The sequence below is a fragment of the Panthera leo genome, chromosome A1, assembly GCF_018350215.1.
Source record: "Panthera leo isolate Ple1 chromosome A1, P.leo_Ple1_pat1.1, whole genome shotgun sequence".
Lineage (NCBI taxonomy): Eukaryota > Metazoa > Chordata > Mammalia > Carnivora > Felidae > Panthera > Panthera leo.
In genome coordinates this window covers 106930583-106943151 of record NC_056679.1, presented here as the reverse complement: position 1 = coordinate 106943151, position 12569 = coordinate 106930583, and the positions used below count along the sequence as shown (strand labels likewise).

The 12569-nt window shown below is 37.0% G+C and overlaps 1 protein-coding gene across 1 annotated transcript in view; it reads right to left on the bottom strand.

Annotated features, from left to right (window-relative positions):
* The window catches only part of ADAMTS19 (ADAM metallopeptidase with thrombospondin type 1 motif 19), a 237973-nt gene that overhangs the window by 66836 nt on the left and 158568 nt on the right, over positions 1-12569 (bottom strand). Inside the window, exons 14-15 of the mRNA XM_042905726.1 lie at positions 7514-7641; positions 3130-3250 (exon numbers count right to left, since the gene is read on the bottom strand). Of these exons, the coding sequence (XP_042761660.1) occupies positions 3130-3250; positions 7514-7641 (249 nt within the window). The remainder of the gene's footprint in view (positions 1-3129; positions 3251-7513; positions 7642-12569) is intronic.

Here is a 12569-nt window from a genome sequence, read left to right as displayed (position 1 = left end):
CATTCTTAAACAGACCTATTAAAATGCCAACAGCAATCACTATCTTCATGGTAGTAATAATGATAAACGTCAGACTGTGACTAGCTATGTGCTAGTCACTATTGTACGCAATTTACATAATTATTCATTTAATCATAAGGGTAACATCCAAAGTAGATACTACATTTCTCATTTGATTGATGAGAAAATAAAGGGAAAGGGAAAAATTACCGTTTTCAAGACTGCTCTCACAGTAATTAGGTGACTGAAGCTGTGACCTAAGATCTATCTGATTCCACTATGGACTTCGAGCTATGACCCGCTGCTATTATTTCATGCAATAGAATCCATAACACTATGACTCTCCACTGCTGTGCCAAACATACAAACAAAGTCTAAGAGGATGTGTTCCTTATACAGGATCAGTATCATCATCTCTTATGCTAAGAATAACACATTTTATGCCCATTTTCTTCTTAGTGTATACTGATAACTATCTAGTTCTATTATCAGCCAAATATACAATTTATCTTTAAAAATTCCTTTAAAAATTATCCCACATCTAGGCAAGTTACAATGAGACATGATAAATGCACTAAGAAAAAGAAAAAAAAAACTCCTCAAGTTTATTTTCTAGCTCCAAGAAAAATGATTTAACAAACTCTAAATAGAGCACAGGGACTGAAAACACCCACATGTGTCTGCACATGTGTTACTCATACAGTATATATATACAGTGTCCATGGCCAACTGGACCAAATAAGGCTACAATTCCTTCAAGAAATTCTAGGAAGTCCATAAACATAAGGATAAAATTGTCTGAAGAGAAATGTACAAAACAATCCCCAAATCACAAGGAGATGAAGCCCACGATATAATTAAGGGCTCATACAGAGTTTTGTTTTTAAAACTTCCTAAAATATAATGTTTCATTATTAATTACATTGATAAATATTAATGGATCACACACTGTGCTGGTCATTGGGAATGTAGAGTTAAAAATAATCATGAGATTTTCCCTCATTAATCTTAAAGACTAGCAGGGAAAGAAAAATTAATAAATGTAAACTTACAAATGTGATTAGAACCTCACCATATGGATACAAATATAGTGTCACTAAAATAGTTGTTAGTGATGGGGGTAGAGGTTTTCAGTGCTCACCGAAGTAGTGACATCTGACTGAGATCTAAGTGATGTCTAGAATTAACCAGCAAAGCTAAGAGAAAGCTAAAAGAGCCATATTTTTAAATGCAAGGTGCTGAAGGGAGCATGGTCATTTGAACATCTGTAAGAAATTTGGGAAGGAAAGGGATGATGGTGTGAGACGATGTCGGAGAGACAGGTAGGTACAACACCATGCAGGACTTCACGGTCCAAACTAACAATTCTAGTCTTTTCCCTGAGAGCCATGTGAAGCTAGCATATATCTGGAAGGAGGAAAGCAACATTAATAGCCTCTGATATTTTCAGTATCTTAGGCATCTCAGACATTTTCCAAATAATAGATTCCATGAACACGAGTTACCAACAGCAAATGAACAAATGAACAAAAGTAGAAATTAAAGTGCAGTAAAAACAAAGGAGGTTTGAAGTAAGAATCTGGGGGAAAATGTACCCACATAACTACAGTCAGAAAGGAAAGCAATTTTTAAACTGGTATTTCTCTTTTATATGCTCAGTGGGAAAAAAAAGTGTTATTACAACTAAATAAAGATATCAGTGCTGAATGCCTATCAATAATTCGGTGAACTGTTTCCATACGTAGTAAATAACCATGCAAGAATAGTCATCAAAAATTCTTGTATCTTTAAACCCCTTTGGTCTTTCAGGCTTCATTTTAACTTCATACTGGAAACCCTCCTCCGCTACAATCATCCTGGAAAGGTTATTATAATTGTACTTCTTAGTTGAAAGTCTGAGAGGCTATTACAGTTAAGTATGACTTTTCTAAATGAGCTCTGGCAGATTTTGACTTGTAGGACCTGTCACATTTTTCACAGCTTTGGAGGTTGAGAGTTTTGATCTACACTTTACCCTGGGCCTCAGTTATTTTTAGGCTTTAAGATCTCCAAGCTCACTTATCTTTTATTCTGCTGGGGCCTAGCAAAAGGTTACATTCAACTTTAGAGGGCTGTGTCTAATTTTCTTTTCCGAAGGACTCTTTTACCTAGAGGAACTCCGCTATCTTGATTATTCAAACACAAATGGTTGTTCTTAGTATTCAAACTAATACATACTTTAGTCTCAGGTTTTTTTGATATTTGAACAAGAAAAGAATTTAAAATAGGAACAAGCTGAGGTATGTAGTCTAAGCATGCTGATAATGATGAAATTATAATCATAAATATAAGATAGTTTAAAAGACAGACATCCAGGTAAGATACTAATGTAAACGTCTGCTTCCTCCCAGTATGCTTGAGGACCTGAGTGTAAGGTGTTTTCTGTATATAAAGCAAATCTGTAGGTTATTATATTTCAGTACAGACAGTATCACTTTTTGTGGTGGATCACTTTAAAACTCACACTACATAGATCATTGATGGTCATTTCATTCTTCCATCCCCTGAGTACTGGTACTTAGAGATGATGAAATTAGAGAAGAAAGGATGACTTTCCACTATTCATATATCTGGAACATCTTCTGATTCTCCCTGTTATCATTTCCACTATGCTACACTGCTATAGACTCTGTTTCCAAAATTTTATTCCTTCAAAGTGAATAAAAACATTAAAAAAAACCAAAAAACAAAATGGAAGGCTGAAAACCTGAAGACTAATACTCTCAATAGCTGTTCCACGCTGTTAGAAATCATTATTCTCTGTTAGACATCAGGCTTTGCATTGGAGAATAAGATCTCTAGAAACCTGATAGCATTAGCCAATGCAAATTAGATTATTCCCTTTCTGCTCCAATATATTAAATGCATAACAGATGACTTCATATTTACATTAATGGGACATGGGCTTGTTAGAGTCTCTGGCTCATGTCACAGGTATTGTATGTCATCACGGAAACTCACTCCCTATCCATTAAAAAAGTCTTCAATGATGGAGTCAGAACTGTGATTTCTAAGTCAACTTCCATGTAATCTCTTTCCCAAAGACTGTTTAGATTTATTTTTTTTGAAAAGAATTAAAAGAATAATTACCTGCTCCTCTGGTGTGATTAAAATCTCCTTTAATAATTTTGCATGATTTTCCATTGCCATTGCATACACCACAATGATCTTCCCTTGCAAGGGACCCTAAAAAACCATCACAGCCAACCTTCTGTAACAAGAGATTGACAGTACATTATAAAGTGAGTTTTTTTCCACTTTAGCTTTCTTAACCACTAATTTAGAACGAACCTAGTATCTACACACTAGACACATTTAATTGACAAATGAGCAAAATGTCATATTCTCTGGTGCAAATTAACAGAGCAAGCTCATGTCAAATGATATCATTGGTAAAGTGACCAAATAGCAGGACAGCAATGAGAATATTTTTCTCACAGTAAGAATTAAATGGTATCTTAAAGCAATTTGGAAAAAAAACAATATTGAGACAAATGCAATTTATATAAATCCCCAAGGAAATCACATTTCTATTAAATATAACATGATTAATCTACTTCACTCTACTTAACATAGAACAGATATACTCATATATAGAAGGCTTCACTTCTTAAAGTGGTTCCAAAGCAAATGCTCAATTATTAAAGATTAACTTTGTGAAAATCAAACATAGGTTTATTTTCACCACAGTTCATGAACAAACTTCTATCCTCATGTTCTTTGGCATCTAGCACGGCTGCTATAAGAAAATATGAACAGCGGGGACATTCATTTTAATTTGCTTCCAGAGGAATTACATTAATATGAATCTTCTGGGATAAAATCATCGACTCCTTTCTAGTGAATAATGCTGGTCTCCCATTGGTGTTCTGAAAATATGATTATAAATAAGTATGCAATGTTCTGCATACTCAAAGAGCAGAAATTAATATGTCAATACTGTCAGAAATAAATGGTTGGATTACACAATTATCCTTAGCCAAGAAGGAGTTGCAAGAGAGATTGATGATACATCCATTTGTAGCAAGTTACAATTATTTTAGAGGAATTTTAAAAATATTATATGAAACAGGAACAAAAACAGGTTTTTTCTTCTGTGGTTAGTGTTGGTGGTGCAAGCGGATGATGAATATCCTGAGAAGGCAAAAATCACATTAAACCTGCATAATATAGCATCCTTTCCTTTTATCCAGGGGGATATATCACTGTCAAGAGGTGGCAAAGCAATGCATTAGTAGAGAGGCTTGATCTGCAAATCAAAGCTTATTCAGGGAGAAATAAAGAGAATGTCTGTGGATGAAAGAGGTGGCCACCACAGGAAATTCTCAAAATACAACAAAGGTAGGGTAAGAGCTCACTAAGCGGGAGCCATGAAAAGACCTGAAAGTCCTGGTGTGAGGGGAAAAAAAAAATCTCTCATTTACATACAAATGAGGACAAATTTACAGTAGAGTGCAGAGTGGTTTTGAAATGAAAAAAAACAAAAAAACAAAAAAACAACTCTAATGCTCTATCCCTAGTTTGTTTCTTGGCAAATACAATAAACCCAATAAATAGTAGTTAAATGACTGAATAAATTAGTACCTACTGGTTTATTATTTTTTTTCCAACCCTTGTAACTGGGATACTATAATTCTGTCCACCTAATATAAAAGCCAGGGATAGACATAATGTCATAGATCAACAATCATGGATTTTAAAAATAAGAATCAAAGATTTTTTATTTTGTAATTTATAGTGTCAAGTACCCATACTTATCACAATATGCTTATATATCTCCAGACATTGAGGATGAATGCCTTTGAGAAGGTAATGTAATTTAATTGGGGTGGCCACCTGAAATACCACTGGTGTCCTGGAGATGGGCAGATAACATAATACAGAAGAGAGCTTTTTCTATCCTTTTCTGGGACAGAAATATCATGGAGACAAAATGGGTCACGAGGAGAAAGCTATTTTCTTCTTTTTTTAAAATTTTTAAAGTTCATTTATTTATTTTGAGAGAGAGAGAGCGCGCAGGGGAGGGGCAGAGGGAGAGGGAGAGAGAGAATCCTAAGCAGGCTCTGCACTGTCAGCACAGACCCTGATGTGGGGCTCAAACTCACAAACCATGAGATTATGACCTGAGCCAAAACCAAGAGTCAGACACTTAACCAACTGAGCCACCCAGGCACCCCAAAAGCTATCTATTTTCAACTGCCCTTCTTCGTCCCTCTCCAAGTTTACAATTGTACATTCAGTTTTGGTGCTATGTATTTTGTGTAGCGAAACCTGAAAAACAGGAGGTCGTCAGAAAGAAAAAAAGTAGCATGCTTTTAATTATATGGAAAGACTGAATGTAGCATTTTAGTTAAAAGCCAGAATGTTGAAGTATTCCAATTCTGTCAGAAGTCACAATCCATTTCGTGGAACTTAATTGTAACCATCAGATTCACGTGGCACTTACGCAGAATTTTTTTTTGTTGCTGTTGTTTTAATTTTGATGTCTAGCTAGGAACTCTGTAAAAATATCTAGCTTACACAATACTGTTAAGTGAAAACATGGGCAATTTAGGCTATTGTATTTAGCATATAGAGTTAGGAAAATACTTTTTGAAAAATAAATGCATTGAAGACAAACTTTCATCTGACAGACTTACATATAGTGACAAAATAAAGTTAAAACTTTAACTGCACAACATTCAGGTCTGAAAACAAAACATGTATAGGTAAATGTCTGCAATGTTTTTTTTTTTACAGGCAAATGAAAAAATTACATTTCAGGTAACTGACACAAGCTGTTAAAGAACAAAGGAAATTAATATGTAATTATAAGACTGTTTCTTATGCCAATGTATTACATGATTCTGTGCTTTCAATTCTATAGAATGCTGGCAAAACACAAAATCTTAGAGTTGGTAAAGTATTTAAGTTCCATGTTGTTTCCAAGTTTTTACCCAGAGTTCCGTAGGTCTCTACTGGAACACAGGTTGGTCCACCCACACCTTGTACATGTTTTCAAATTTTGGCGCATGTGCATGTGTGTATGTACGCACAGGCGTGCATTTTTCTGGGGAAAAAAGGAAACCTTTCATCAGATTCTCAAAGGAGTGTATTGTACAAAAAAGTCAATGACCATTGGTTTACCAACTTCATTTGACAGACTGGTTAATAGGTGTATAACACACTTTCAGTGATTTTCATAAGAATGTCATTTCTTAGTGGCTGTCACGGATTCAGTACCGCTCCACTCAGATGCTTCTTTCCTAACTAAGGGATTTATTTCCTTCCCATGCCCATTAAGTTCATTAGCCGATGGCTCTCATCAGAAATTGCCTAGACTGAAGAAAACTGCCTTTCCTAAGGTCCCATCTCCCTCCTAGGGCAGCTTGCATCCAGACACGAGTAGATGCTAAGGGTAAAAAGGCTTGGTTTTCTCACCCCAAATGAGGACAACTCTGAAGAGCCATCCCAGCTTCAATGCTCCTCACATGGTAGCCTGTTGTGACTGTACCATAGCACACTTTCTCCCTGTGCCTGACCCTGGCTCCTTCCCCTCCCAGCATGGATGGTGATCATACAGACACTTGGCATTAACCTCTCAGTTTATTAATCTCTCAGGGAAAGCCAATTTGAGATAGCGGTAGAATTATAAGCAGCAACTTCTAACTTCTAGCCTTTGATCTCTCCCACTCTGCTGTCCACACTTGCTATAAGAGAATTTCTACTTTTCTCAAGATAAGTGAAGAGTGCATAAATGCATGTAGCAAATGGAGATTTTTTTTAATCTTTATTTTTGAGAGAGAGAAAGAGAGATAGAGAGAGAGCAAGCGGGGGAGGAACACAGAGAGAGGGAGACACAGAATCCGAAGCAGGCTCCAGAATCTGAGCTGTCAGTACAGAGCCTGATGCAGGGCTCAAACCCATGAGCCGTGAGATCATGACCTGAGCCCAAGCTGGCAGCTCAACCGACTGAGCCACCCAGGTGACCCAATGGAAATGGTTTTTAAAAAGAAAGATATAAGCAAATGAGATGTTTAAGCATTATAAGAAAACTGAATATATATTTGAAAATCAGTTGTTTCCAGTATGTTGAAAATGCTTCAATATTAAGTGAGTAATAGGACTGATTTTATAGGTTTTTGCCACACGGCTCAGCCTTGGACACAAGATATGGAGAAGTGCAGTGCTTGAATTTTGGGTCTGGAATATTTTGACAGAAAATGCCATTTTAGATGCATAATATTTACACTACAGAATTAAAATCTCAGGGTCTTTCAGCTGGTCATGGATTTTAAGATGATCTAGTCCAAACCCTTGGTTTCTGAAGACAAGGGGTTTCAAAGCAGATCAGACTTGCTCAGGATGACAGCCGAGTAAGAACTAAATCCACAGCTTTTGAGTCTGGGCACAGAGTTTTCCACCATACTGTGCAGCTACCCAAAGGCACTCATAGCCTCCTTCAGCACATAGTCCCCCTTCTTAAATGTCTTACCTGACACCTGCCATTTGCACAGACATCTAATCCCTGATATCCACATGAAGTTCCATCCATTACTTTTTCTGATAGAAGGATAGGCTGTTCTTTCCCAACAGGAGAGCAAAACAAGGCACATGGTTTTTCTACACACAGAGTGGATAAAAAAAAAGGGGACAAGTTACTCCATAAATATTTTTATCTCAAGCTTTATTTTTCAGAACGTTGTTGAGTACAAAGTATAATTTGATGTGAACTGAGTAATGCAATTCTACAGTAGTTATTATGAGCAGAAAATGAGAGGACGCCTGGGAAAAAATAGATATCCAATGAATAGTTATCTCCTTAAGAAATACGTCTTCAAATTATTTTCAAAATGTATCACTTATTATTTTCTGGCACCAAACCTCTACCACGTACAAACTGATCACTCTTGCCCGCAGATATTTTACACACCAACCACTGATTTTTCCTCATATCCTTTGGAATGAAGTGCCTCTTAAGTACATATCAGAATTCTGCCTATTTCAGATTTACTTATTGATGAAAACTTTCTTCACGTGTCACTTCTACATTCCAATACACTAATTTTCAATCCTATACATTTGGCGTTTTCTAATTGCAAACTTACTAAAGGGAGAAAGAAGAATTTCTAAGATGAGCAATTCTCCTAGGATTTTCCATTACAAGGATGTTTAGAAATGCAACAGAATCCCATGAGAACGTTCCCTGGAATGCACATGTGCTAGCTAGGACTCAACTCCCTTTATTGCTTACTGAGAAAGCATGCCAGTATACATGATATCTAGGTTAAGAAACACCATCCTAGGTGGAGAGGGTTTGAATGGCTGGCAGTCTTCTTCAGGGCTTCATTAAGCAAGAAGGTAGGGTGGTTAGAGTTAAAAGGCATGCCTATCAGGCTCAGTCAAGAGTGGCAAAATATTTTTAAAGTGCTGTTTCTATTTCTAAGTATCCTACAGAAGAACTGTAGTATTTGGTAACACCAGTAGTAGAATTATCCAAATCTGAAACTTCAGAGCAATTTCCATGCTACATTACTACTCTATTGGCTTGATACCAGTCAGGCCCTTTGCTGTTTATTAAGCTCATATAAATAGAATGGAAAATAGTTTACAGTCTTTGACACTGATCTTCGCTTATGTCTTCAGTAAAGTTCCACGTATGCTGATGGGATTCTATAAATACCAAATAACAGCCAGAGGCATGGAACAGGGTATCACTTTGCAAAGAGAAGACAGACAGTTAAATGAGCCTTCAGAATTGAACATTTCAAACAGTTTTCACATGTGGCTTCTGAATACTGCTCTGAACAATTCTGGGGAGTTGGAACATGGCCTTCAATGTGCATGGTTTTGAAATTTTCCTTTAAGATGCCATTATAAGCTGCAATAAAGCATTTCAGTATGCTCTCACACCTCAAAGTAGGTTATGTTTATTCAATGACTGCTTACTATGTCATATCTTTGGACTTAAAAACAGCTGCTATAATTGCAACGCTTTAAAAGTTATATATATATATACGTATATATATACGTATATATATATACGTATGTATATATATACGTATATATATATATATATATATATATATGTATATATATATATACGTGTGTGTGTGTGTGTATATATATATATACACATGTATATATATATATATATATATATATATATATATATATATAAAATTCTCTTTCCGGAGTTTTCATTGAAGAGAGGAGCAAACCAAATATATGAATAATGTGGAAAGGAGTTAGTCTAGAAAATTCCATTCACATTCCAAGCGAGAATTCAGATAAAAATCTTTCTATTTCTTCTTTTACAGCGTATTGTCAATTCAATGTGCTTTACAGATGACATAAACATTTGACACCAATCTTCCTTCCTGGAGTATACCCTTGAGATTGTGGCATTATAGTGATCCTTGTAACAAGCCAGTACTTCCTTGGCAGGCAGGCTTTGTCTTGATTTAAGAGACCAACCCTTTCCAAGATATGCATTAAACATGGATTTCAGCCAAATTTCAGCACAGTGTATGTAAAATACCTGAATGCTAAAGCCATGCATCTTTTTTCTCTAAAAATAACTGTTCACTATGGCATTGATACCCTGTATTTAATTTGCCTAGCCACAGATTCATGTATTACATAAGAATAACAGAAAAATCCCCTTGCATTTTAAGGTGTCATATGTTATTAAGACTTGGAGTTTTTTTTCAAAGAATTAGATATTTCAATTTCTTCCATAGTGCTATATAACGCAAAGACCATGGTTGTGTATTTTCTTTATGCTATGGACCAACATGTTTGATTGATATGTGTCACAAAATTATAAAAAATGCTAACCTGTTAATTATGTAAATATTTATTGTGGATCGTTCTGATGATACACATCATTTTATAAGAGGTAGGGGCTTTTAAAATTGTGATTTCCACTGGCTTTAATATTTTAAATTGGCCCCCATCCAATCCCAATTTTTTTTTTTTACACTCTGGAGAAAACCTGTTTCCTCTGTCTTATTTCACATATGAATGAACAGGTTTCAAATGAATTTAATATTATCAAATTGAACAGCCAGTTAGAGGCAGAGATAGGATTGACTCTCAAGTGATCTGATGATGATTTTCATTATTTGAATAGTCATATTGTTCCTACTATAAAAAGGTATGGCATATATATTCAAAATTATGCAACAAATACTCATCAGAAGCTTAATATTTGCCAGTCTGTCCACTCAGCACAGACATAGAGAGAGTACAGACACCTCAAAATCTGCTACAATAAGGTGCTTGTGAGGAGCACATACCCAATTTGGAGGATCAGGGAGATTCTTTTTCCCTAGAGGACCTGACATAAACTGAGTCCAAAAAATCAAGAGCCATTTTTCAGGGAAATAAATGGGGAGACACAGACCAAAGCCTGAGAAAGAAAAGGTATTAGGCTGAGAAACCAGCATGTGTACAGGCCCAGGCACAAGAGAGCACACTGTGTGTGAGGGATGGACTGGAAGTCGCCTGTCTGTGCTGGAGGACACAGAAGGGGACGGTGAACCCAGGCAAGAGAAGATAAAGGGACGGTCACACAAAGGGCCTTAGCAACCAGAGGCAGTTACATCTGAGATTGGTCCCGAGAGCAGCGGGGCTCACGGAAGGGTGCCACGTGGCACAGTGGTTGACATATCCAGCCTTTAAAGGGCCAGTCTGGCTGAAAAGTGGAGCATGGGCTGTAGAAGACTGGCGAGAGAGGGGAGGAAGGTGTTTGAGAATCCAGTGCAAACATGAACAAATGTTCTGGCAGGAGAACGCTTTGGACAAAGAGGGTTTGCTACTTGATTACAGGGATGGAGACTGAGGAAGAATGGTCCTAGCTTAGCTTGGGAATGAGACCGATCGTGATACCGTTCCATGTGACAGAGCACAGGGAGAGAAGCAGATGCAGGACTGAGACAGAAAGGAAAGGGGCATGCTGAGTTAGAAATAATGAGACGTTGAGTGAAGATGTCCATACAAAGGATGGGTAAGCAACGAAGGGGCTCAGGACAGAGAGATCTGGGTGGGAGAGAAACATCTGTGTTCCTTTGGCATACGGATGATAAATAAAGCCTAGTGAATAAAGTATTATTATCCCAAGGAGATCACTAGAAAATTCATTCACCTAACTTATTAAGTGCCTACTCTGTTCAGGTACTGTTCACAATGTTGAACATATAGCAATGCAAAAACAGGATAAACCCTGTTCTTCCAATAATTATGGGGCACATATAATAAACAAATGTAGGGGTGCCTGGGTGGCTCAGTCGGTTAAGCATCCGACTCTTGATTTCAGCTCAAGTCACGAGCTCATGGATAGAGTTTGAGCCCTGCATCAGGCTCGGTGTAGACACGGTGGAGCTTGCTTGGGATTCTCTCTCCCTTTCTCTCTGCCCCTCCTCTGCTCACTCTCTTTCGCTCTCAAAAAATATAAAAACTAAAAAAAAATTTTTTAAATACACAAAATGGAAAAGTATTATGGCAGATGATGGTGAGTTCTGTGAAAAAAGAATAAAGCAAGGAAAGGAAAGGGATTGAGTTATTATTTTACAAAAAACCTAAAGGAGGTGAGAGAATGAAGTACACAGATACCTGGAGATGGTGTTACAGCAGGGAAAGCAGGGGTTTTCACGACACTAGGACCTATTCTAGGCAGAGCAAGTGAGCTAGTATGGGTGGAAGTGTGATGGAGAACAGAAGGGATGAGGTCAGAGGGTCAGAGGAAGCCAGGTAGCAGAGATCCTTCTAGGCCCTTAGAAGGAATGAATGTGGGCTTTCAGTGAGCTGGGAAGGTACTGGAGGATTTTGAATAGAAGAATAACAGGAAATGACTGACAATTTAGATGTATCACTCTGGCTCTTGAGACTGAAGGAGAGCACAGGCATGAAGACCAGTTAGAGGGCTACTGCAATCATGGGGAGAGAGACAGTGGCTTGTGCCAGGGTTGGAGTTCTGGTGATGTTTGGAAATGATAAGACTCTGGATGTATTTTAAAGGTAGGGCTCATATCCATAAAAATAATGAAATCTTGCCATTTGTAACAAAATAGACAGATCTAGAGAATATAATGCTAAGTGAAATGAGTCACAGAAAGACAAGTCCTATACAATTTCACTCAAATGTGGAATTTAAGAAACAAAATGAACAAATAAAAAAAGAGACAAACCACAAAAGAGACTCTTAACTATACAGAACTGATGGTTGCTGGAGGGGAGGTGGTGGGAACATGGATGAAACAGGTGAAGGGGATTAAGAGTACATTTAACTTGATGAACCCTGAGTAATATATAGAAATGCTGAATCACTGTATCATACACCTGAAATTAATATAACACTGTACGTTAACGACACTAGAATTAGAAAAAATGAGGCTCATGTGACCTTACTGATATTTTGAACATAGAGTAAAAGAAAAGAAAAAAATGACTCCAATGTTTTGTCTAAGCGTCTAGAAGGAGGCAATTACCATTTATTAAGAGGGCAGCATGAACAGAAGATTGTGCTGTAATTTCCTCTCACCTGAGGA